This window comes from Rhodnius prolixus, unplaced genomic scaffold (assembly GCF_049639745.1).
Source record: "Rhodnius prolixus isolate KJV_2025 unplaced genomic scaffold, Rpr scaffold_14, whole genome shotgun sequence".
NCBI lineage: Eukaryota > Metazoa > Arthropoda > Insecta > Hemiptera > Reduviidae > Rhodnius > Rhodnius prolixus.
In genome coordinates, this window is record NW_027411594.1 from 10,003,600 (window position 1) to 10,030,956 (window position 27,357).

Genomic DNA, 27,357 nt, shown 5'->3' on the forward strand with positions numbered 1-27,357 from the left:
CATCTATTCACGCCATCTTTCTCAGAAACTCCTGGTTGATTAGATTTACAGCGCTATCAGAAAGCGCATTGAAACCTTCAGCATGGTTACTGCCAAGGGCGCTTTATTTATTAAAACACTGTCTGAAACTTGACTAAACCCTAGCTGATAAAATCACTGTTCAAACTGATTGACTTCAAACTATAATTAATATAATCATCAATAAAAAGACCGAGGTGGAGATTTCAAAGAAAGATTTCTACGTCCTACCTGGACATCAGTGACAGATGTAAGATGATTATCTACAAAAGGATGATTGTTCAGTTCAACTTCCATCAACAGTTCTGTTAGATCTGTCGGTAGTAGTGTAAGGCACTTCTCGTCAAGATAGAACTGGGCCGTCTGTCCACACTTCTCAACTGCTGGAACTTACCCTAAGCCTGGAGGTAGTGGCCATGTTACAGTCAGCAGGATGACGTGCTACAGAGTGCCGCATTGATCCTGACTCCTGCATATTTTATAAGTCAATTAATTACAACACTCCTTTTTCATGTCTTAGACAACCGTTCTGTGTACCAAATATTCTTCAAAAGTCGGCTGTCTACTTTTTTTTATATTCTCAGCCTACTTTTCCGGTAAAGTTCAAAGTTCAAAGAAAACATCTTTACGTGACTTGAAATAAGATAGCCTAGAGCTTTCCCGCACCTCCAGCGGAGACATCGTTCCTGTTCCTGACATAATTTCTTTTCCTGACCCTGAGTTAAAAACTCAGCTTTGTCAGTTGGAAAAAACCACAAGCCTTCTTGTTACAGCAGCGGAGGAAGTTACGAGTGAGGTGCGCAACAGGAAGTGGGAGAGTGGATGAAGGTAAACTTGGGTGTTTTCAAGAGTTAAATATAAGGGTAATAGACTGCTGTCTCCTCGCCGGCCCGATGGAGAATGGGATGTTGACGGGTATTAAGAGGAGATAGTTGTTTTATTGTGTAAGCAAGGATAATATGGGATAATGGTGTAATGATAGCCACGGATTAGCTCTGAATGAGCCGTCCGTCCGCTCGCTTCTATTCTTTTCGAGTGCCAAGCAAGGACTGTCACAGTGTGTGTGAGAGGGCCAGGTGTGCTTTAGTTCCAATCTCAGTGTCTCGAGATCCCACCGGGGCGCACAGATCTCAGCACCACAGTCTCCGCGCTAATGTTCCTCATGTCATTGCTTGGTCTGCTTCACTGCTCACTGAATATTTTGACGTAACATCTCCGTCTCAGCACATCTATTTAGTTTTCCCTCCCTCTTTTAGAGTCCATTACCTTTTTTTGTTCATCACCTATTTTCGCTCCACAGTCACCATCTAACTCTTAATGTTCCTTCAAAATCAATCCATGTTCGCACATGAACAAAACCTAACCGGCTAACTTGCCGGCCGTACGCTTAGAGAATATTGATTTTAGGGTGGGATCGGTAATTAAGGTTTTCTTCAACACTTAGTTTGTAACAGAAAAATATAAGGATGCAAATTGCGGCAAGAAAAAGTCTTGTGAATTTTCCACACCAAGTTCTTTGTGGAGGGGAAATGAAAATTCCAAACTTTGTTACAAATAAAGAAACAAAAATATTAGAAAAAAAAATGTATATTTATACTTAAATTACAGATGTATTTATGTACTTCAAAGGATGAGAACGATTTATTTTACACAGTAAAAGTAATACAAAAATCAATTTACAAATTTATGTACATACAAACAGAAACAAGTAAAAATCACAATAACAATCGATGTTTATATTAAAATAGTAGTAAACTTGTTTTCATTGAAAGTCTTTTCCTAACCTATACACAACAGTATAAAATACAAAAGAGATATTACTCTTCAAATAAATAAGGCACTTATTATTTTTAATGCCCATAAACATTTGTTTTTAACAAAGAAATGCGTCAATATTTGTCACAAAGGGGATTATTGCACCATTACTACGATCAATAAAAAAAAAACATTAAATTTTGTCTCACTTTCATTTTATTTAAAATAACAGTTAATAAGATAACAGTCTTAAGTAATTACGAAAAACTGGCCTGTTTTTTTCTTTTGAAATATAAATTTTAATAAACGGTTCTATGCACTCGTAATGTTGTAACTTTGTAAACATAACCTCGATGACAATAAATACGTCATTCAAAGTATGAAATTATTAAATAAGATATTTCTATAATTACATAAAATTGAAATACACAGCCATGGAAATAATAATAATTAAGTGTTTTTATGTATTTCTTGGAACAGGTAAATAATACACATGTAAGTCCAAGAAGATATTATATATTTCTTAAAAAGGTAAATATAAACTTAACAAAGCACACACGTTTTCATTTCTCCGCTCTCCGCATAACCCTATTGTCCACTCCACTCTTGCTCAATCGATCTCTATATCTTATCGATATCAAATATACCACAAGTGTATAAAATTAGGACCTGTGCTTGTATTGTTTTTATTTAATAAAAGGGGAAAAATTATTATTATGGTGAGATCATTTAACATCTTCTATAAGAATTATGGTCTTATTATCTTCTTACAAAAATAATATATAAAAAAATGGAGATTGCAAAGTTTATTTACAACCTGATCTAAGCAGAACCTCTTCAATGGTTAACCCAACTACCACACAGTAAATTCTCGTTGAGAGAGCGGTAAAGTTAAACATTTCTACTCTAATTTAGATCATCAGTACAATGTACAGTTCTAACTTCTGCATGTAAAGAATTCTTTACAGAATTCAGGTTTCAAGAGTCAATCGCATTTCTGTGAGGAGGTGATGTTAGGCTTTCCTTTGAAGTGCTATTCAATACTAGTAAAGATAGAAGATTTTATGATGCAAAGCGCGTCAAAATTTGAGGTTATTGGCGCTCGGAGCTTTTTTCAGTGCACTGCCGGCCTTCGGATAGTGTCCTCTGTTAACAGACAACACTTCCATCACCGATTAGTGAGCTGTAAATAGCTTTTAGGAAGAGAAAATCTAAAGGTCAGCAGCTGGATTCGAACCTGGGACCTCCACGTGGGAATCCTATACGCTAACCGCATAGCTAATCCCTTCCCTGATTAAAGATATGTATTGTGTTATATACTGTTGATATACTTGTACATTCCTGAGGGTACATAGGTTGATATAGGTTCCTGAGGGTGAAAAAAACATAGAGGGTGAAGAAATGCCTAATTTGGACAACCTACCCACCAACCTAATTCTTCGAGATTCTCTTGTGATCTGGAACCCAGACTAGAGCGTAGAACATTGACAGTCACTCCGCCAAAGAACTAGAGGAATAAATTAGGCAAGATTGTTTTTATACTGTCTGAGAAGTTGCTGAAGCGGATCAGATATAGTTGTACTTTGGGACTGAAACGCCTGAAAACTTATTCTGTACGTAATTAAAAGTTTATCTTTTAACAATTTTCAGGTGTGTTGCGTTAAAAAAAAAAGTAAACAAGAAGAATTGTAAAATTAAAAAATATAAAAAAACAGGCCAGGCCAGTGGTTTTACGATGATATACTGGCCCTTGCAACAAGTTCAACTTAAGAATGTCGTTCCAACAGAGCTGATGGAGGCGGTGGTTCAGCCAACGTAGAGGCTGATCCAAGGTTGTGCGTCAAACTGTGACGCCTCAGATCACAATTACGTCGAAACACTTTTCCGCACGACCCACAATTGTAGGGTTTAATGTCTGTATGGGTGAGTAGATGTGTCTTGAGATTGGAGCGTTGATTGAAGGATCGACTGCAGACCGGACACTTGTGCGGCGACTCCTCCAGGTGCAGTATTTTGTGCACGGCCAGAGTCCTCGACTGACAGAACCCTTTACCACACTCGCCACACTTGAACGGCTTCTCCTTGCTGTGGATGTACCTGTGCAAACAATCAAACATTGCCCATTAGTGAAAGAATAACTGGTCCAGTTCTGGGATCTTGTCGCCAAATTGAACGACCACTCATAATGCGCAGTCTTTGAGTCGCAATATCTCGCTTTCTAATGTTCAGATCTCTTTGATATTTCGCTCGACAAAAAGGCTATGGAATGGTTATTTGACCACTTTAGCTCACCACTTCAAAAATGCGACTTGCGAACAACTTAAACAATGGGACGCAAAATTCGAGTGTTCAGCTCGTCAAATAGCCTTTTTGTTGAGCAAAAGATCACAGAGATCTGAACATTACAAAGCGAGACAATGTGACTCAACGACTGCGTATTATGAGTGAACGTGTGATTAAAAAGTCTGTCTAAATGGTTCAATTCAAAATTTTTAAACAAGGATAAAAGGTTGGTTAACATTTAAACAATAGCTTGAAAAAGAAATTTTTAAATAAACCGACATTACCTAAAGCCTGTACAGTATAGGTTAATTTCCCCATAACCTTCTTAATGTTAATAAATTCTAAAACATTTAATAAATCAATAAAAAACAAAGGTATACCTCCGACAAGTTTCACAAAGTGTAATTTCTGTTGAGGTTATATTTTAATAAAGCATGCAATATTATGCAATTATTAGATTATCAGCTGGCTAGGAAACATGCTATTGTTTGAAATATCAATTAGTTTTGTTTTATTATAATTCCATATTGCGTTGAATGATAATCTTTGGACGCAAGTATAATGTTCAGAGGCCATTGTGGATGACGTAATTAAATAAAATACACTATTGGCGTAGAGAAAGTTGGAGGTTAGAACTCTGAAGTTGTGTATTTAGACGAGAAATGTAAACTATGTGAACGTAGTTCTAGACGGCTGATTTGGTTGAATACAATATCATATCGAATGGAATATATTATACACTAATCGTATACAAATTAATACGCTTGAATACAAATTATTGTTTCGGTTTTTAAAATATTCACTCTACGAAGTGTAGTCGATATTCTGAATGTTTCCTAACTGTATGAGGTCTAAGGTAATTGCATACTACCAATGAAATACTAATAGAATACCTCTTTGGATTCTTTATTTTTAACTCAATTTACTACTTACAGATTAATGAAAATATAATTTCTTTTTATCATCATTTTTGCAGAATTATTGTGCTGGTGAAGATTTCTTAATATTCTTCTTTTTTGGGACGCCAAGAATGAGAATAATAATCTTGAATTTTGTTAGTTAACATCAGTTTTGACCCAAACATTACTTTGTATATTATTTCTGTATTCTAAGAAGTGTCATTTTATTTTGATTGGTGAGTAAAATTTCAAGTTTACATTAAATTATTGATGGGTGGATTTGTATGTGAGAGATTACCCAGTCTGAACACCGCTTGTAGCTACTTTTAATTTCTTTTGATTTTATCCCTTGTAGCACGTAAGTTTATTGTATTCCTGACCCAATGTAACGGTGAATATCGTATCAATGTTCACCGTAGACTTTAATCTGTAGCGCGCTGTAAACAGAATTTTCATAGAAACAGAATAAACCATACAATAGTTTAATTAAACTAAACAGCAATACAAAATGTAATTTTCTCAAAATAAATTTTGTTTTTAAATTGCACAGAAACACAAAAATGAATGAATAGAGTTGGAAATGTAAACAAACCAATTTAGCGACAAGTGCACAGCAGTTGGCCATGCAAATTTCTAACTACACTCTGCAAATAATAACTGCTGCAAAACTAGTTTTATAAATAACAATCATGTAGCACATTTTCTAAAATTAAATATTAGCTAGAATAAATAGCAGTAAAAGGAGAATACAAAGGTTACTTCACCTAATTAAGACAAATGGGTAGCTTTGTGAACGTGCGCTGTAGAGCATGCGCACTACACTCATTGTACATACAAACATGGCCTTTGTAATAATTATTTTAAAACAAGGCTGCTCCATAAACACTGAATATTATTACTTAATAGTCTCTGTTTTATTATTTTATCACAATTACAATTTAGAAGTTATCTCGTTACATTTCTATCTCAGCATGTAATCTCTGTGCACTCTGTATATAATAATTCTCCCTTATTTAATTGTAAAAAAAATTATCGTGTTTACTGCTATCACATGATTCTAGTGTAATCACTTTATTTACTATAAAACTCATTATCTTTGGCTAGCTTCTAACTTGTAATTTTCTTACTGTTTAAAGTTTGCAAATACTAGTGTAGTATCTTCAGGTAGGCATTGCGCACCTTACTGGGGACAAATTAAGTTTCCCGTTGATTTTCTTACGACTTAATCGATTATTTTTTCAAAACCAAATACTTCCGCCAAGACGACATTGACATCGAGCGCAGCATTCTCGCGAAATTCGACTCAATGGTCCAGCTGAGCGCATTTTACGCCATTTTATCACTGTTCTAAAGTAACAGCTGTAAAGGTAACACTGCAATATCTATGATTGTACCAAATACTATTGAATTACAAGTGGGGGGCATGAAGTTTGGCAGCTTGTTTATTGCCTAGATGTTTACAGGATATTCCACCAGAATGAGCGCTAGTATTGGTTACCCTAAGGCCATGATGTAATTATTTGAAAATATTCCGCGGGTAACAAAAATCTAATAATTGATTTATTACTCATACGTACACACTTGAATACTTAAGTTTTGTATGCAGTATTTAAACGCAGTACTGGGGGGTGTCGCGTATGTGTGTTAGTAACTAGGGAGTGTGGAGTGGGGATGAGAGGCAATGTCTATGAGAACTGTAGTCCTCTGTATCGATATGTATTGGGTATGCAGTGTTTGGAGGATTTATTCAAGTAAGGGGGGGCCCTAGACTGAGCTGGCCGCCTCAGGGCCAGTTATTTACGGCTCACGTCACTGCATCACTCAATACAGACTTTAGAAGTTATTTTTCCAGCAAAAGTTTTCTCTTTAAAAATAAACCCATCGTGAAACACCCTTTGTTTAGCCATTTGGCCGTCATTTTGTCGGCCAAATCTTACAACCTGACAGAAAAATAAGTATTAGCTAAGTACGTAAATAAGCTAGAACAATGCAGCGTCCCTCTGTGGATTATACTCGTACTAATATGTAAACAGCGTGCAGATATTCTCCCTCTTTGGTGTGAGAAGGGGCAAAGCCTTGGAAAATAGGGTGAAGGCACTTCCGGGTTAAAGAGAGTGACAGGTTTTCCTCTGAAGTACCATTTCATGAAGTGTAATCCATAGACTACTTTACAAGGTAACAAGAATTAACCCAAATTCCGAAGTTAAAGAAAATAAGGCGATCGCAAGTGGCTCTTTACTGGATAGACTTTTTGTAATAACTCTACTATACAATGGAAAGAACTCTAGAACTGTCCAGATATTCTTTTAATAGGTTCGTCGCCAGTGTAATACCTCTACTATTACAAGAAAGAACTCTAGAATTATTCCAGATATTCTTTATTAGCGTTTTCATACAATTTTGTATTTCAACTCAACGCAACATACATTATTTTTATCATATGGCAATTAATACCAGTAACTAAAGAACACTATAACACACTTTTCAGTTTTCACGAATCCTCAAAGATTTTCTCCTTGATGCAGCTGGACGATCGTGAGGAACACTTTACCGGAAAAATTCGCTTTAAGTAGCAAAACTCCTCTAATACTGCAATCTTCTGCAAATTGCGTACTAACTCTACTAAATATTACCATCATCAAATGGGCAGCTCTTAGTTTAAGGAATACCACTTCACTCTGACAATAGACATTTGTGGAAGTGCCTTTGAACATCTGCAGAGAACAGTGGTTTCAAATGGAGTCTACGGAAACGATAACTGCAAGATTGTATCGTTCGTCAGTGGCTCCTTTGAAGCCAACTACCTTTTTAGTAAAAACTCCCAAGTTTCAAAAAACTAATTAAAGTAAGTAATCGCCTATTTTTACAGGCGGGGCTTAACGTCCAACTACCAATTAGGTGTCGTGGACGGAGGCGACTAGCAAACATACTTTACTATAAATTTCTTTTTATTAACCATTAAATAAAATCCAAGGCCTAAGACAGGGAATCGAACCCAGAACCACAATACATATTAGCTTCGCAGGTCTCGCCTCTAACCGCTCGGCTACCGTGGCGCCCCAAAAAAGTAATTACGTAAACTGCGGTTAGTGCTCTCGATGGATAGTTCTTTCTTTAACGTTTCTGACTGGCATAAATATGTAGAGAAATATGGGACGTAACACAGAGTTACCTAGCTAGAGGTACATGTGTTCCATTTCCGGTTTAAACTTGTGAAAATAACACGTTAGTGGGAGAGTGAGGTCACGATATAGTTCTCCGTGGTACTCTGCTATTTGTACTATTACCATAGTCAGTTTGTCTGACCTCGCTAAATCTGTAAATATGTTATAATCTTCTATAGGTACACTACAGAAGAATCAATGTTTAGCATTACAATTGGGAATTCGTGTTCCGTAAAGTGTGGTACTTTGGCACGATGGTGTACAAGGAAATGAAACAGGATGTAGCTGGCAGATTACAATACTTTGCCAAAAGCTTTTTTTCGTGTCCGGGAGAAATTTAAAAAAGTGAAAATTCAAAAGCAAATATCGAGAAAGAGGAAGCAAATCTTTAGCTACACAGGTCGTTAGAAGGATGAAGGTTCATTCCCTTTGTATCCCACAGGATAAAAGATAATCCCAATAAAGCTCTCCAACTTCACCCCCGACTCGGCTCCACTAACTCCAATCGCCTTCCATACGAATGTTACACCCGACTCTAAGCCAAGTTAAATGTCTAAGGCTTTTATATCAACAAAAGACTCACGTCGGATCCACCAAAGGAATTTAACAGAAGGCCCTAAATTCTTTCTAGAATCCCTGAAAGCGTTCGAAACTCACACATTGAAAACAAAAGATCAATATCAGACCAAAATCCTATATTATTGTCCAATATCTAAATGATGCTGACTCTAATATTGGCCGTACCGTACTCCGCTGAAGTCTCTCGAGCCCTGCAATCTCAACAGATGCGCGCCCCAAATATGGTTGTTCTCTATCCAGCCCTATAAAGTAGGCGATTGTAAACTTACACAAATTGAACGACTAGAGTCGTCAAATGGACTAATAACTGCTATGTCTATGGAAATGTACTTGAATGGAGAAGAAAAACAGAGTATGAAGACACTAACCGCTGCCTTGGAGTAGAGCACACGACACACGGACCGACAAGACTCAGATGAGATTGAATTAGCCAACTCGTCATCCACTTTACATACAATGACCTCTCCATGATATACTCTTATGAACGATGAAAGGCTAATCAGTATGCGAACCATGATGCTCCAAAATGAATACTTTCATTGTATTAAAAGAAGTGAATCAAGAGACGGCCACCAATTACCGGGCGTTAAAGTCGCCAATCCTGGTAGTGTACCTCCTCCACAAGGGTGATCAGCGTAATGCTTATAACAAGAAAACTGGTGGTACACATGACTCATGTGGGAATTCTTGGAGCTTTTGATTCTTCTTGCAGCTATTTCCTGGCTGGGACCGATTTCTAAATATTAATTGGTGCATAATCCTGAAGGATAGAGGGGTGTTTGAACAGTAGATTCATTTTCGGCACACTTTTCAATCCTAATTATTTATGTATAAGGTTTATGCAAAACTTAAGTCGCATTTATTAAATTTATACTAAAAAAAACAAAAACGAAAATTAATCTTGCAAGAATGTCTGGGCTGAATTAAGAAATACATAGTTACTTAATTTCTCTGCCGATCGGTCATTTTGGATGAAACATCGGTCTTCCATTGCTCGCCAGGAACGAAGCGGTGAAGTTGTTTTTCCCCTTCCCACACTTTTTCTCATTGAATTTCTCGCAAAAGGTAAAAGGATAACTGTAGAATGGAGCAAATCGAAGGAAGTAACCAGGATTGCAAAAGCGGAAACTTGCCACTCATCAGGTCAATCTTTGGTCTTGGTACAACTGAGGGCTTTGAAGTTCCAAGTAGCACTTCTTTCTATTCATCAAATTCGGCACCTTTTAACTTCCCCCTATTCTAGAGGACATGTGCCTGGAAAACGTTAAATGAAGAGGTAGATAGGACAGCCGTAGATAGGCATTCGGTGAACGGTCCAGAAACGCATTGCATGCAAGGGAATCTGTTCCTAAGAAGAACTAAGAATAAATTACCCTGCTCTAAAAAATAAATAATTTTTTGAGCAACAATACAAAGTATTTGGTCCCGAAACTTCTCACCTTAACCACTCAACAAACACTGGGGTCTCAAAAACATCAACTAAAAGTTTAATAAGGTAAGTCTAAGTAAGTTAATAAGCTTAATTCTAGCCCACTTACTTTAATTTCCAACTGCGCAGAATTAGAAATGTTCATAACAAAGTGCAGGTTATATGATTTAGCAAATTACAGGTTATTAACGTACTAAACAGGTAAGCAAAGAAGTGATCTGGTGACTGGTTCGTAAAAATTCCCACAGAATGACTATTTCAGACTGCTCAGTTTGATTGGCAGGTGGGGTAGTTAACTTGAAATGGTACAGATCTTTGGGTAGTAATAAAAAAAAAAAATAAGAAAGACACATTCGATGTTTTGGGTGCAAGTTTTAAGTGATGAGGGTACTGGAAGGAAGATTCACCAGAAAACGGGAATAGGGCGGCCAAGGATCCTCCAATTTGTAACTGGAACCCACTGCCTGTGATTTCCGACCAAAATACTAACAACTCTCTCCTTTGATGTGGTGAAGATTGGAGAGAATCCAAAACTTCCCAGAATGAGGTCTAGATCGTGCTCTTTCTCTGCTATGCACTCTAACTTCGGTTAATCTTCTGATCACTATGATAAAAATAGCAAAACGGCGCAGGTTAACTGCATTGTCCCAACAGGAACATAATACGGAACTAAAATAACTATAACTAAAACTGAAATCAGAAAGAGTTTTATTCCTCTGGAAAGCTAAATTTATGTGAGTTAAAAAGAACCATATGTCTGTTTCTACCTTCCCGCTAAATGCTGGACATAACCTACAAATGTAAACAAAACGGAAGGTTATTATTCTTGTTTATAAAGGGAGGTTATCTTTATGTTACATTTTACAGCAACGTTTTAAGTATTACGAGATTTCCTTAATAAAGTGTGAGAATGTGGATCACCAAGATGCTGTGAAGATCACAATTTGGATTTCTGCCATCACTATGATATCCAATAGGAGGTAAGTACGGTTGAAACTTAGCGAACTACAGGTACCTTACCTTATCTCTTCTTTAGGTACCATTTATCTGAATTTTATAAGTACTATGTCCAAAATTATTTCCCAGATTTCCATTTAACTTGGCATATTCACCGCCAATATGTTGACACTTTCAACAAATATCATTTTTACATGGGAATTTTTCCAGTTCTTTCTCTGGAGGAGAGACATTTCTCTTAGACGCCATATATTTTCAAAATTCGGTTGGAAGCGAGAGTTTTCCCACTTCAATGTCACACATCCGGATTTTCAACTGCGAAAACTTGAAATAACCAAAATACTTCCTCTATTTTTGACGGCCTCAGAAAACAAAGGATTCGTCTTCATCCAGGACGTCATTGCAATTTATGTAACTTGAAAGTGCATGTTATGTAAACGTTCTAAGCATGCAGCATCGTGTCGGTTTCGTGTGACTGCAAAAGAAGAAACTGTAATTCTGTTGCAAAGTTTTGGAAATAATGAGGCAATCTCAGTGGTTTAAGGTAACTAGTATTATCTAATAGTTTCCCACGGGATAAACTATGATAGAATTAGAAAAGCTGGCCCATTATTAAATGGATATCCGCTCTGTGTGAGGTGGAAGAGGGTGAGTCACTTTTTCAAGGAAGTTATTTCACAACGTGATGTGCAAAATCGTATCGATTCTAAATGAAAAACTAAATCTGGTGAATGACTTAGACCATATCTCTTACTACATTTTATGTAATTTAAGCCTACAATTCGACTTATTCAGCAAAATGATACTTCCGGTGTACGATTTTTTTGGGATTTAGAATTTTAATCACAATATTGATTTCCTTTCAGAATTATAAAGGAACTGCGGTCGTACAATTCTCTAAATGACAGTTTGGAGGGCTCGACTCCATCTTTCTCCAGAACTGCCTTAAGATTCATTTTGTGTAGGAAATTGACACAAATAAAAGTGGTAGATGAACGCGTCTGCAAAGAGTAAGTTTAGGGAAAAATCAATTGAAAATTCATTGGTTCGATAATTGCGAATTTCCCACCATAAGCTGAAAGAAAACACGTTGAACACAGTTCTATAATAGTTAATAGATAATCGATTTCCCTGGTAAAATTCTTTAAAGTTAGAGATGTGTACCATAAGTACCATAGCTTAAAGGAAATCAGAGCCATTTCCGGAAGAAATCTAACAACTCTGATAATCGATTGAGGACTTTAATGCCGACTTCATTGTGACAACTGAATCATATATCGCATTTGGACTTTTTAAGATTTAGTGTTCTTGTGAAAGCGCCCGTTCCGGACAGACAGACTGCCAAATTTGTAAATTCCACTTTTTCGTATTCAAGAGATCTGAGAACGCGTCTTCCTGTAAATGGAATGTACAAAGTGTTTCCTTCCTACTTGGTCTGATTGTCCTGTAGGATTAAAATAAGATTTTCAACGGCCGCCCTCCCATAACGAGAGGGAAGTCGCAGATACTAAAAGAAACCTGAGAATAGTTATAGGAAGTTAAGTTAATATGTATTATGGTTTGCAGTAAAGAGCATGATGGTTGTTGGTTTGTAATAGACGAACACTATTATTCTCCGAACGAGCAGACGGAGGTCAGAGGTCAAGACAAATATTCCGGTCTTGCGCGGGCCGCCAGTGATGGACCCACTCCACACTATTAGTCACTGGTCCTTTCACAGCCTCTTGTTGGAACAACTCACTCTGTTCAACAAGTAATCACATCTCTTCGGATGGATCGCTTTTCAAACTAACTATTAAATAAAACTAACAGCTGGGAAATTACATTCTCGACCGGGAAAACGCTCTCCTGTACAATCGCATGACGCAATTCATTTAAATAACTCATCGAACTAAATTGCTTAGAAAATGTTATACTAAAATATTGTAAAATGTCCACTGTACACTGGTGATTCATATTTTCAGTATTTCAGAATACATTTCAGATAAAATCTCTCTTCCGGAACACTAACATTAAGGAAATGTAAAACACTAAGTGCTGCATTACTGGATAATAACAAAAAATGCAACAAGTTGCAGTCTCGTTGTTATAATCAAAGCAAAAAAAGTAAAGTAGTGCCCATTTTTTCAGGCGGATTTTACATCTAACTATCAATCAGGCAGTGAACGGAAGCTACTAGCAAACATACTTAACTATTAATTTCTTTTGTTAACTATTAAATAAAATCCAAGGCCTAGACCGGGGAATCGGATTCAGTATCACAATACATATTCAACCTAACCGTTCGGATATCGTGGCTAAAATTTCTACGTTTCTAGAAAATGACATCAACGGAAGTGTTAGTTCTTTTACGGTTGCAAAGCTTTCTGTAACGAGGAATAACTGGAAGTAATATTATCAGTACTAAGGCCAGTTTTGGAGCCTTAGACTGAAGTAGGAAGCAGTGAGTTTTATTGGTTGATTCTAGTTTATAACCGCAGCCATTAGATTACATAATATCCACTCGATTAGTTATACATACTGATCTAATGAAGTTGTATATTTAAGTTGGCCACACTGTATAATGATGAGGTATGTTACTAGACTGCTGCAGTAATGACGATTGATGACTTAATAGTAGAGTAATGACGTGATTGGTGGTTGTGTGTCACCACTGCGGATGTATCCATCAGCTCTCAGCTGGGTAATCTTGTATTTCATTTACAAATGGTTTCTGACACCAGACAGCTGCCTTAAACCTGTAGTTTGGGAATGTAGTAAAGTGCATTCGAACATTTAGAAAGCCCTTCTGCACCCAGAGACGCCTCAGCCCTAAAGACACTTGTTTGCCAGCCTAAGGGTCGGAAGGTCTAATTGAAGAAACCTTCGCCTTTATTATAACCTCTGGGTTTCTCTTCTTTGTAAGACCATCTCCTCTGGGTCTAAAGCTGACAATCTACACTAACCGCAGTAGGAACTAAATGAGTCGCTTCTACAGGGATCCCTGCTGGCAACCCAGCCAAACAACACAAAATACCGCTTCTTCTAACTCGCAAAGATTTTTGCTTTACTTTAAAAACAAACCAAATTGAATTGAGCCCAATTCAAAGAGTCGCGAATGATTTGTGGCCTTAGGCTTTCCATCAGAGTAACCAACCTTTTCTGATTTACGCTTAGTTTCCACGTGGTGGACCCTATCTTGGAAGGAAAGGGCGGTCATCCCTAGATCTCTTGCAGGGCCTGAAATGTTTCCAATAAAAGTTATAGATTTAGTGACAGTGGATCCTACATTTATTGTCGCTTCCTCTTCTCTCTAAACAGGAAATACAATGGCTATCGGTTCCAAATGTGTCGTTTTATCCAAGACTTCACGTGTAATTAAATTTGCGATAGTGAATTTGGTCAGCTGCCGCAGATATTTGTTTGAAGTGCCCAGATTGGGTTGAGCCTTTTGACGCTCGATTTAACCCTTTGAAATTAAAATCTACTGACAGAAAAACAAACATAAACCTTTTTTTAAAAAAAACTCATTCAATTTGAAAAGAATTTGCTCAAGAAATTAGCCAACCAACAACAAATCAAAAGAAAAGAAAAAAGTGGACTTGCAAATAATAAAAAAAAAAATGATACAGGATTGGATAGATATTGGTGAGTGGTACTCTTGGTTTATTGGATTTATGTGCTGTTGGAGAGAAGAAGAGATTGAGGACGTAGGGGACGTTCGCAAGCTGTCAGGACGGATAGTGGTGCAAGCTCGCCCACACGGAGGTCTCCGCACAGTTCGGTACAGATTTACCGGTCAGCCGAACAAGGCAATGTTCGCGACAGGCCGCTAATCGTCTCAGATAGTACGTGATATCCACACGGCTTTATCCCTCCACCCCCCGCGACAGCTTCCACTCTCCGGAATACATTAAAGAGACGCGCGGCACTCCGAGCAAAGATGACACGTGGGCGCGCTTCCCTTCTTTTCCATCTCTTTCAACTTCTTCTTCTTTAATAAATCCAGATTTTTTAAAGAAAAAAAATCCCCACCCTTTCTAATACTTCCTTCAGGATACCAAATAAACAACTTCCAGGAAAAATGTTGCTCATGTCGTGCTCCTCGTACAATGACGATCTAGAGAACGCGTTATCGTCCGATTTCTATACAAACTGCGCCTTACACAACGGCTACATAGTTTGAAATTGCTAAGGTGATTTATGATTTATTCTTTCCTATTCAACATGAAGCAACTGTGATGGACATGATATCATGCTGTCCTGCTAGATAGCAATGCTTATTCAAATGATGCCTCTGATCATAAACATGATTTACTCTTGTTACTCTTACTAACCATTTTTTTCCCCCAGGACCAAAGAGATGAATTTACGGGCCAGCAAAGTTCCCGAAGAACACACTTTTATAGCCACTACCTTGGACTACAATCTACAACCGCCAATGGTATCGCTTGCTCATACAGAAAAACAACTTCTTAGTTATGAATTAGCAGGAAGATTTTTAAATTTAATTACTACAATGGGTTTTGATTTATTATGAATTGCGTTTGTTTAGTTACAGTTTCGAGAAATAGTTTGAAGCAATTAGTGGATGAATATCCTCTTCCGCCCTATTGCAGGTATAGTTCGATATCCAGTGTTCCCGGATAAGTGAGAATCTTGAATCACTGATTTGGTTTTTGATCACTCTGTAATACTTTTATTGGATGATTTATTTTAACTGTCGGTACAGAAACATAAAGCTTACCAGCTCATATTTTATTATAAATTTTCTGATTGGTATGAGAGAGACTGTTTTCTGAAAACCACTTTTTTTTCTGTCCTCAGGGGACCTCAGAACTGTTGCGGAGGCAACAGCGGGTGAGAAAAGATCATGTCATGGTTTGGGGTGGACAAGGAGCTTTACAGAAAGATGTTCTGAAGTGGAGAGGAGGCAGAGAAGACTGTCTGGAGAGAAGAGAGAGGCGGGTGTGGCCCGGCCGGACAGTTGAGGAATGTCGCCCTGGAGTGTCGTGTTACTGGAGTCTGGTTACAACAAGATGTAGCGCTGTCCCGCTCTGTCAACATCCACCAAACTCTCCTCCAGCGTCCGGTCCGAGGCCACGTGCTCATGGAGTTCCACCCCGTCCACCACCCCCTAGCATACTCTACTCTCTCAAGGAACATATAGAAACATGTCTGGTCTGACGGATTGCCTTGGCACGCTTCTCATTTCTAGAATTCTTTATCACTCACACGACTCTTAAAAGTTAGTATAGCAACAAGATTCTGAGTAAAATTCATAACCAAGCATTTCGACAAGGTAACAGGATCTTAGATAGTTCACTTCCTCTTACTGCCAGAACTGGGACGTATAGCGATTGTTTCCAATTTTCCAAACTTAGTTTTCACCAAAAGTCCTTAGTTTGGAGTGCCGTGAGTTCGAAAGATTCCATCAGAGAGCTTTGCACGACTTCCTCTTAGTACGTGTATGAGTCCTTGTAACTCTTATTTGGGAACAAACACTATTTCCATGGGGTTTCCTTGGAGGTTGGTCAGAAAGAACCTCAGCGGATCTCAGCAACCACTTTGCGATTTAGTATTTTTGAATGAAACCATGGTCCTGCACTAACAACTCTTTTGTATAAACCACTTATTCGAGTTTAGGGGTCATAAAAACTTGCATTTCCAGTCAAGAGTGAATCAAGCATGATTCCTGGCGCTTTGTATAAAAATGCCAACTGAATATCTCAGGGGGGAAAATTAGAAAACCAAAAGTTGAAACTTACGATGCCGATTTGATGATCTTCCTAGACGAAAACATTGTTGTCGCCCTTAAGGACCCACATTACAACCTGCATTCCTGGTGAATGGACACCCCGCTCGCACGGATGATGCTCTTGCAAGATCATGTATGCACGATGCCGTCCCAGTGGGGCATTAATCAGCTGTAGCTGTAGTGGGTAGATGCGTATCTCCCCGAGCTCCACGGCCGGCACTCAGGTGTACATTACCTGGTCACGCCACTATCTGATCCCAATACTTCCATAAACCTTAATTCTCATCTCCCAAGCGAACCATATCTTACCTGCTAAATGATTATACACTTGTGCAGGGAAGACAACTGAGTTTTTTAAAATAACCTACAAATAATGATTAGATAATCTCCAGTATAAAGCCATCTAAAGTTAAGAAACTTTTGAAATTTCAAAATATTAATCTCAGAAATTTTGAATTTGACGCTGAATTCATTTTTGGTTTTTCTTTAGGAGGAGATTTCCCCGTAAACGATTTCCAAAAATTTCCTCCAAGCTTGTTACACTGATTTTATCCATGAAAATCTATAATTTGTATAAACAATTTTCCTTGAAAAGCACGCCTGAGGGAAGAGTAGCGGGCAAGTTTTCCGTTAAACTGCCATTCACTAAAGTTTAGGGTATGCAAATATTGGATTTGATATGTGGGTTCTGGGACGTTGCAATATTTGCAATGAACCCTACATTGAAGACAACTATCTAAAAATTCCAAGTCTGAAGAAACCTATCTAAGAGAAAGTGGAGCAGCAGGTACAGGTTTACTTGGTATTGGTCCAAAATTAGATTAGAGTACGACTGTAAGGAAATGCCAGTGTCATGAGACAATAAGACATTAGAACAGCGCGCCGAGACAATACAGAGAACACGAGTAATTAGCCAGCAATTAGAGGCTAGCACATCTCCTGCCTCGGCTAGAGTCACCCGTCTAGAACAAAAGAAACAGTTTCGGGCTGTAATTGTTCTAGACTTTTGTGGTCGACCTTTTGATCGAGGTAGAACTATTTCTTTAGGGAGTGGCTAAGTGTGGTGTAGAACATTACTGAGAGGAAGGTAAGCTGTGAATTCTCATACTTGGAATGTTTACTAGAACATATTTGGCTTCTATGGAATTACTAATCAGATTCAAGGAAAGGCACGGAGTATAACTCCGCAACATACAGGAAACGTGTTGGCCGAAAAACCCCGTACAAACGACTTAAACTAAACATTATAATATAATAACATAGAACTGAATAATCGTAAAAGGAAATAGCAAGTTTGAGCTATCTGCCACTTTTCGTCCCAAAGAAGTGTCAAATCACGTCACTAAAGTGATACTTCCGGTTGGGGAACTTTCTTTAAACTTCCGGTACAGTCAATGATAGAGCTTTACTATAGTGTAGAGAGTGTACTATGCTTACCGCAACTCATGGCAGCCATTTTCGGGAATGTCGCGATAAAACATCTCCGCTATAAATTGCTATTTCCGGTTGAGTAGTTTCGAACGCAAAGTTCCCCGAATTGAATATAAGATTGCTGCGACTTTTTTCGGTTTTGAGCTCACAAGCAGTTTTTTTTTTTAAATTAATAACTTATTTGACTCAGGAAACCACCAAACCGTTATTTCCGGTTTAAAGTCGATAGAGCAATTTGGCCAAATATGGTGAAAGGAAGTAAGAAGATTAGTTCAATTGGTTGTGCAATAGAGTAGTAATTTTATCTCATTCAGGGACAATGGAATTCTCTTACGAGTATTACAAAGCTTGGCAGAAGAATGCCACAGTCAGTTGGAATTATGATGACTTGGAGGTGAACATATTGGCCACATTAGGGCACCACGATCAGAGAGGGAGGAGATAGTTGAGGCACTGAGGGGAAGCTGGGAGGCTGGACCACTATCTCCCCAAATGAATGCAAATTTATTCGCACTTCCTCTCGAGCGTGCTCGCCCTGTCTCATCTCGCCCCTCCTTACAGACCCGCCGCTTTATTTGGGCCTCTCTTTGGTTTTGTTCTCTTCTCTTTTTTTTTAATTGAAGCAAGAGGAAAATGGTGGACGATGCAGTAATGGTTCCTGGCCGAAACTTGCCATGCTAGGATTTCAATTGGGAAAAAAGGGTAACGCCCACAAACTGGACAATTTCCATGAATTCATTCGCCCTAGCAGGAAATTTTTCGAGGAATCTTTTGAGTTTTGGTTAGTTCTTAACAGAAAGAATGTTTCGAACTATCTTTAACTACAAGTCTACGCCCTGATGATGAACTAACTATAGTTCGAAACGTTATTTCTATTAAAAACTGACCCAATACTCAAGATTCCTTGAAGAATTTGTATCTATCAATAACTGACCAATCAGGTCAGAAGGGAATTTTATTAGAATTAGTTCACACGCTGCAAACATCGAATAGCCTTCCTGTATAGGTTATCCCAGTTAAAAAGCCCATGAAAGTATTGATTGCTATTGCAATGCAAATTATTTTTAGTTTGTCCCTGATTCATTTAAACAGGTACCGCTCCTTCTCTACTAGGGCCTAACTTGTAGGACGTCACACAGTTCAGAGGTACCGTCTCGTCTTAAGAGTTTGGAGGGCGCCGATGGCCAAAAAAAGTCGATGCGCCAATTTATATAATTGTACAACAAACAAAGTTGGTCACATAAGCGAGCCACAAGCTCAAATTCTAGGGAAGCAATGAAGATAGGTTCCCCAAGGCAGGGCCGGATTTTCCTATAGGCTAACTAGGCTTCAGCCTAGGGCCTCAAGATCAAGAGGGGCCTACATTCAAATTGTTAGCAGAATTAAAAATATACTATTCTAAAATAACAGTGAACACTAAAACTATTAGTGATGTATCACAGTAGTGATGTATCACAGTAGTGATGTATTTTATTATCTCTCATGTAATTTACAAACTTAAAAATGGGCCTAGGGCCTCTTTTCATCTAAATCCGGCCCTGTGCGCAAGGTGTCATTGCATGCAGTGCACTGTAAGGGTTTATGTAGAATGTCACTTAGAATTACATGACGCATTAACATTCAAAGCTAGAAAACCATGAATAAGGTTACAACCATGAGAATGCAGAATTGCATAAGAGAAGTTGGATTTTTAAAAAATTATATTTCAAACAAAGAAACCACCTTCTTACAGTAAGTGAAAACACAATTTAAGTAAACTTAATGCCATAAACTATTGGCCACTTTTGATAAGAAATAACATTTGGAAATAACAGTACTGAGTCCAAAAGTGCTTAAATTAATAATCAGCACTTCCTGACTAGTTTTTTTTTAATGAAAACGAACACATATAAACACAGGAAGCGACAGAACATTCTCTTCAAACTTTTCTGGGAAAATAATAGCATTTCCGGTAAAAACTACTAGTTCATTTTTCAAAAGTTGGTATTACAAAACTGTCACAAACAAGGTCTGTGGGTAGTTCTGTAACTACAGAACTCAGTATCAAACTCCAGGAAAACATTTTGATACTTCTTATGAAAAATGAGGGAAAAATAAAAAGGGAAATCTGACCGGGAGATCTTCCCTAAGGTTCTAACTCATTAATTCCCCTTCAAACTCCGAATTTCCAAATCAGACTTAATTATAACTAACACTGTAAAGTTTGTAAATTCATAAATAACTTTCTGGATAGCCAGTCTCATTACCCACACCCCAGACAACTATTTTTCTGGAAAAATAATTCCATGCAAAGTTAAAGAACTATCCTCAGGATCCTTGGCCAAGGAGTTGTTTAGCTACATTGCTCGGAGAGATAGAGAGACACATAACACACTCTTTCAGCCTCAGGGGACCTCCAAACTTGCTGGTTAACATCCGGTGTTAACTTGATATCGAAAACTTGACTCTAAGTACTACAGTCAAATAAATAAAAACAACAAAATGACGGCTAATTAGTAATTGGACGTCTAATGACCTGAAAACATTGGCAATTACTTCAATTTAAAAAAAAAAAATGCACATTTCAAACTATCGCTTACTATTTTATGTAATTAAGTAAAAAAAAAAATAAATTTAAACATACCTATGATCTCTCAGATGGTCCTGACGTCGGAAAGCTTTGCCGCAGATATCGCAAGAATATGGCCGTTCATCTGTATGCGTCCGTTCGTGGATCAACAAATTATAAGACTTAGTAAATTCTCTAGAACAGAACTTACAGATAAACTGTTTTTTAGGACGAGAGGATTTGATTCTAGCGGCTTGCGGTTGTAGGGCGGAAGTGGCAGAAGTACTATGCAACAGTACACTGGAGGGTGCGGTAATGGCCGCAGTGTTGTTTGTACTGTTGTTGTTGTTGTTACTAATACTAGTGTTATTGTTACTAATTAGATCGTTAACTGTGGTGGTGACCGTTTGCAAGAGTGAAGACGCTGCTGCTGGCGAAGGTTCATCAGGGTCGTCCTCATCTTCCAGATCTGGATCGGGTGGCTCAGTGGGCGTTGGCAGACAGCGCTGTTGCTGATGGTGGGCCGCCGTGGTACTGGTCAAACTAAGCCGGTGCAACGTTAGATAGGATTCTAAAGCTTGTAAGCTTAAAGCTGTCGCCTCTGGACTATCTGGAGGTAGAAGGGCGGCTTGCTGGAGTGATGATACCATGGCCGTCTGTAGACTCAGGACAACCCCTTGTAGGGTGGCCTGGACAAGGTCCTCCTGCATGACGTGCGTATTAGGTTTGACAGGAGCAGCGACAGAAGAACAAGATACAGCATCCAACGGGTAGAATGGAAGCTGGACCGGCACAACTAAGGAGCTCTGAGCCTTGCACTAGCCGCTTGCTGGCTTCACACTAGCCCTACCCCCACAACACCGCTCTCTGCTGCGGCCCCCTCTCCGCCTGGACTGGCGAGGTACAGTCCCTGCCAACAGTCAGGCTCCCAAAGCACACTCAGACTCACCCACACTCCTCTTCTACATCCAACACTCCAACACAGCCAGATTCTCTCCTTTAAGCGCGATCTCTCTCTTCTATTCCATCTAATTTATAACTAGCAACTTTTAGGACAGCAGCTTTTTCGCCTCATCAACATCTCTGTTACCAACGAGAAATTACAAAAAAACGGCAAATTTAACCATTTTACTTTCTTTTAATCCACTCCAAGGTGCGAATTGCAATCGTGAAAAATGTTCGCTTCCTAGTTTCCGCCGGTTTTCAGGACCCTGGTTTTCCAGGAAATGATGAGATCGTTAGCAAACTTTATATTACCGAGGGATCTGACAGGAACTTCCAGAAGAATATTCCTTCATCGGAAGTAACAATACACAAATGATTGTTTTTGGTATTCACTTTTTGAGATTTTCTCAAAATCGATTCCAATGATATTTTACTTCTTTTTTTTTTTAATCTAGATCTACAAATGTTTCTTGAAATAATTTGTTTTCAAGTATTCTAGGACTATCTAATAATATGTAATTTCTGTGAAATTTATGGTAATATAAATGGTATTAGTAAGAGCCGAGTTTGAAGAAACTTTATGAACTAGTATCTTGGGCATTTATGAGCTAATATTTTGGGCATTTTGAGCTAGTATCTTGGGCATTTATCAGCTAGTATTTGGGGCGTTTATGAGATAGTATCTTGGGCATTTATGAGCTAGTATCTTGGGTATTTATGTGCTAGTATCTTGGGCATTTATGTGCCAGTATCTTGGGCATTTATGAGCTAATATTTTGGGCATTTTGAGCTAGTATCTTGGGCATTTATCAGCTAGTATTTGGGGCATTTATGAGATAGTATCTTGGGCATTAATTAGCTAGTATCTTGGACATTTCTGAGCTAGTATCTTGGGTATTTATGTGCTAGTATGTTGGGCATTTATGAGCTAGTATGTTGGGCATTTATGTGCTAGTATCTTGGACATTTATGAGCTAATATCTTGGGCATTTATGAGCTAGTATTATGGGAATTGGGTAATCAGGAAGTGAACGAGTGAGTGATAGATGACGCCACAGTTTTCTCTTTAATGGAACCATTTAAAAAAAAAAAAACGTAACATTTGTTCACTAAAGTAGAACTTTTGGTCACCATTTTTCTGCAATTTGAAATTTGTTTTGGTATTTAATCCTGATTAAATGATAAAGGAAGGAAGTAATAATATAAGTGATAATTTCATACATTAAATTAAACCGGCCTCATGGAGGGACCCCTCTCCAAGAAGCGCCCTAAAATGAAATTTCTAGAACAATCTCACAATAAGATTATTGCTGACTGGCGCATTTTCGGAAAACAAATCCAAAACTAAATTACACAAATGGGATTTCAGTGATTGTAAGAGTTTTAAAAAAAAAGTTTTTCCCCCTCCTCAAACACAATAGAAATTATGAAATGATCGTCATGCTTACACTGAAAAGCATTGTGCGCCCGTATGTGTGTTTTATATATATATATATATATAAAACTAGTGGAAGGCGATGATAAGGAATTTAACCGGTACAAAATAAACTAAAAGCGGAAACATAAAACTACTTGGACATGTTTGGACATGCTTTCTAGATAGAAATAAAACAAGGACAAGTGTGACATCACGATAACCAACACACCAACTCACAGGCCTATTTTATGTTATATATATATATATATATGTGTGTGTGTGTGTGTGTGTGTACACAATAAGCTGCAGACCACTAGACCAAAACTGAATTTTTGTTTTTTTTTTATCTAAATACGCTGCAACTCAACTAACACATATATCAGTCCACATTCTACATTTAACAATACCCGTTCATCATTTTATTTAGGCATTAATTTTGTTTTTATTTTCTATTTATTTATTTATACAATATTTTTCTTCGCTCTTGAGTTTTCTGTGGGAATACATTCTCATTAGCAAATCGGTCTGCGGAAATGAAATACATACCAATAACATTTAGTGAAAATTCAGCTGTTGGAACTAAGACAAGTATCGCAAAGCTCTTGCTAGAACACTGGCTAGTTCTTTGCCAAGTTATTCAATAAAATATAACTAATAACCCGGTGCAGATTTATTGAGCAGTCCTTGGCATTTCTGACTTTTACTCCTTCTTCCTTTTTCTGTTGAGGCCGCAGATGCAGGTTAAAAGGTTTTTGTATTTATCGGTGCTGGGAATTAAGGAGAGTTTAGTTGTACTTCACTTAAGGGAGGAGTTTTGTGGTTTACTTTATTTTTTTTCCAAGATATTACTTAGGGCAGAAACAATCAGCGTAAGGTAGGGCGGAGATCCCGGGTAGCGCACAGGTCCCAAGATATCCAACCGCACATCTTGCAACAGTTTTAATAGTCTGGTCCGCCCGTTCAGGTCATTAAACAAGTTTTTGTCGTAGACCCCCAGTGCCCAGTGTACCCCCCCCCCCCCCCCCCACCGTGTACGGGAGAAAACTGAACAATGTAATGACTGTTATTTGGACAAAACCAAACTGCTGTAGCACTGTAAGGTGCCCCTACTGACTTCGTGAACAACTTCACACGCTGCTTTCCTGAAATTTCCTTTTTTAACTTGGTAGAAAATCTTTCCTCGCATCCTGATCGTCATGCAGTACCAACCGCATCTTGCCTTATCACAGGTACTGGTCACATTGGCAGCGGTTTTTAAAAGTGCCAAAACATAACCTTCATTCTTAGAAGTACTATTTTATCCTTGCTGCATACATTTATCAGACTGCCCTATCTTGCGCAAGTTCTGCTCATGACAATTTGGAGACAACATTTACACAAACGACTGACGTGGTAACCTCGCATCCAAGCCTTGACTTCTACTTGATAGACGATCGAAACTGACACTGGCTGACAAAGTACCGATTAGCATCTGCTCTAGACACCTATCAGAACTTATTGACTCGATCTTTGGAGGTCAGTCAAGCATTATTTCAATACGCACCGTCTTCATTCTTCGCCGAATAAACAATGCTCTTTATTGTCTTTAATGTAACCATTCATCACGACCTGAGCTCACCTTCATCAAAGAATTAAAGATAGAATTACGGTGGATACTCACAATCCATTTTTAAAACCCACTATTTCCTCTATTCTTGGAACCTTAAAACGTGTATTTCCGGTAAAGCCAAAAACTCCGGTAATGAGCACGACTTTCACTAATGGAGTAGTACAGAGTATATACGTATAACCTGGGTTAAAAGAAATTATTAGTGGACTAGAGGCACATTACAGCAATATTAACAGCAATTCTGAAGAATAAAATGGACTCCAGGGGAGCCAGTTACAAAACTAGTGGGGATGGCGGTAAGAAGAATGGAAGGTAGATAAAGAGATAAATTTCTGGAGAATGGGAGAAGCGCTGACCAAAGATCTAAGAGAATTGGTAACCAAGGCGACACACCAAATGGTGCGCATTTACCATTCTTAAGTTCTTTATTTTCAGTATATTATCAGAGCTCGTGACGTCTTTATAAAGGTGTTGGGAGATCGCGTGACACTTGCACATTTGTCGTCAGACATGGTCGGCCTTTGCTGTTGGTGTCCTGCCAAGCAGGTAGTCGCCGCTTCTACTCTTATATTATACAAATAAAATGTATAATACTCTTTTCAATAAATTGTCGGATACTACCTGAGTTACTGAGTGCGTCGGCATCCTCTACTTCTTCTTCTTTAGTAAAAGCTGGTGGTGGCTCCAGTCAGAGGGGCAGCCCTATTTGTAAATTATCACGCAACCTTGTACAAGAACTATTTACAGGGGAACACTACTTTGGATGAAAAAGTGGTTTCTACTATTTGGTCTGGGTGTGTGCACTACCACCGTGACTTGCAGATAGTTTGTAATTGATATTCTGCTAAGGTGACGTCAGAGGATGTCATGATTTGTCAAAATTCGTCATCCGGAAGAACCAATTCACTGAAACGTGTTTCAATTTTTTAGGATTTCCTAAAAAGAACGCCTCCATTTCCTGTAAACATGAATGCTAATTGTGTCGAGTGATCTGTAACTTAAAGAAAATGATCATTCCGTTGTAAAAGGAAGTTGGACAAGTTTTTCTCATCGGAGTTTTTTTTTTTTTTTTGCATTTATTAAGAAGACAGAAGAAGATGGCTGCAGAGTCACGAAGAGAGAGTCTGGATATCATGGACACGAAACATGCAGAGTGAGGTGGCGGATGACGTAGTGGTCCAGCGGCTAAGTAGAGAAGTGCAGCACGATTAGATATTTGTGATATTCAGCGGGCTGTTTGCTGGCTGGCGCACAATCTTGATACAGCTGGAGCCCAGCGTCCATTATCCGCAGTCAGCCAGTCTGGTCAGCTCACTGTTCTGATGTATATGTTTCTCTTCTTACAGTATTATTAATGTTCTAACCCCACAATTTGGGGGGCATAATTTATTTATTAATTAAATGCTGCAATGCCATAGGGCAGTGATGGCAAACCTATGATCCGCGGGTCAGACACTGACCCACGCAAGCTTTTTCACTGACCGACAATTGGGTTAGTATTGGGACCCACATGGCTAAGCAACCATTTGTTTGTTTACGCGGGTTGATTTAGATTTTCTAATTGTGTGGATAATTTATATTCTATCTGTATTTTTTTTCAAAACACGCATTGACACAAAAGCAATTTAAATGCTACCTATAACCTTTAGTTTGGATCATTACAGTTCTAAAACGCAAATGACGACAAATGCTTTTGTAGTATTTGAATTAAAGCAAAAGTGTTTACAAAATATAAAATAAAATGTAAAATTTTACTCATATTTTGTTTGTTACAAAAAAATCGACAACCCAAAGCAAATAACCATATTTAGATTTTTCTTCAGATAAAACACACTTTTGTTCAGGTTTTGTTCAGTTATGTTAGTAAAAAGAGACTTCCATAGCACTTGTTTCATCCCGTTTTACCCCGTTAAACCAACTGAATTTTAAAGATGTTTAGTTTTGAAAATATTCAGTTTAAAATTTTTAAACTTAACTCTTGTGCAAATGGGGGCATTAGTGACCCAAGAGCTAGTACTAAAAAAAAAAAAAAAATGAACAAAATTTGACCCACGTCTCAAAAAGGTTCGCCATCCCTGCCATAGGGCCTAAAACAGTTCAATCACCAGACTATTCTGCAGGTGAGAGGTATCAGTGAGCTAGCAACTGGTGAATGCGAATCCATCAGGAAGAATAGTCTTCGAAGAAGGGAAATTGGAAAATCCTACCAAGTTCGTTGGAGCTAAGTTCAATGGAAACCGGGCGATGCGCTGGTATGAGATTATGATTATGTTTGAGCATCTGTTCGTTTTGAGGGTCATACATACTAATAAATTTTTATTAGATAGTGTGGATTGTGTAGTAGTATCAAGTGAGAGTAAAGTTCCGACGCGATGAAGGACGATTGTTTAAGTTTATGGTGATGTTGCGAGAGGAGACAGTGCCTTCTAAATATCCAGTCTGAGCGCGGCATACGCACAGAGTGGCCAACTGCTCGCAGTACTACCTACCAATAGTCCATATAAACAATAGCCAACCATATTTTTACTTCCTCTGTCGGTCATGTGGTTATTATTCTTTACTTCCCAATATGGCTGTCTTGCAATA

General features: G+C 38.2%; 1 protein-coding gene and 1 long non-coding RNA gene across 2 annotated transcripts; one reads left to right on the plus strand and one right to left on the minus strand.

Annotated features, from left to right (window-relative positions):
- Positions 1–1,587: 1,587 nt before the first annotated feature.
- LOC141451857 (uncharacterized) lies at positions 1,588–22,066 on the minus strand. Its single transcript, XM_074123594.1, has 2 exons — positions 20,876–22,066; positions 1,588–3,870 (listed from the first exon to the last, which is right to left on the minus strand). The coding sequence occupies exons 1-2, from the start codon at positions 21,508–21,510 to the stop codon at positions 3,540–3,542; spliced, it is 966 nt and encodes a 321-aa protein (XP_073979695.1). The 5' UTR covers positions 21,511–22,066; the 3' UTR covers positions 1,588–3,539.
- On the plus strand, positions 15,250–27,322 carry LOC141451861 (uncharacterized). Its single transcript, XR_012457157.1, has 3 exons — positions 15,250–16,311; positions 25,856–26,076; positions 26,892–27,322. It is a non-coding gene; the product is annotated as an uncharacterized lncRNA (long non-coding RNA).
- Positions 27,323–27,357: the final 35 nt, after the last annotated feature.

What these genes read in the sequence shown, in the direction of transcription:
- LOC141451857 (XM_074123594.1), bottom strand. Translation starts at nt 21,510, where the DNA reads ATGCAGGAGGACCTTGTCCAGGCCACCCTACAAGGGGTTGTCCTGAGT. An exon ending in GACCATCTGAGAGATCATAG is followed by an intron (nt 3,871 to 20,875) that starts GTATGTTTAAAT and finishes TTGTTTGCACAG; the next exon opens with GTACATCCACAGCAAGGAGA.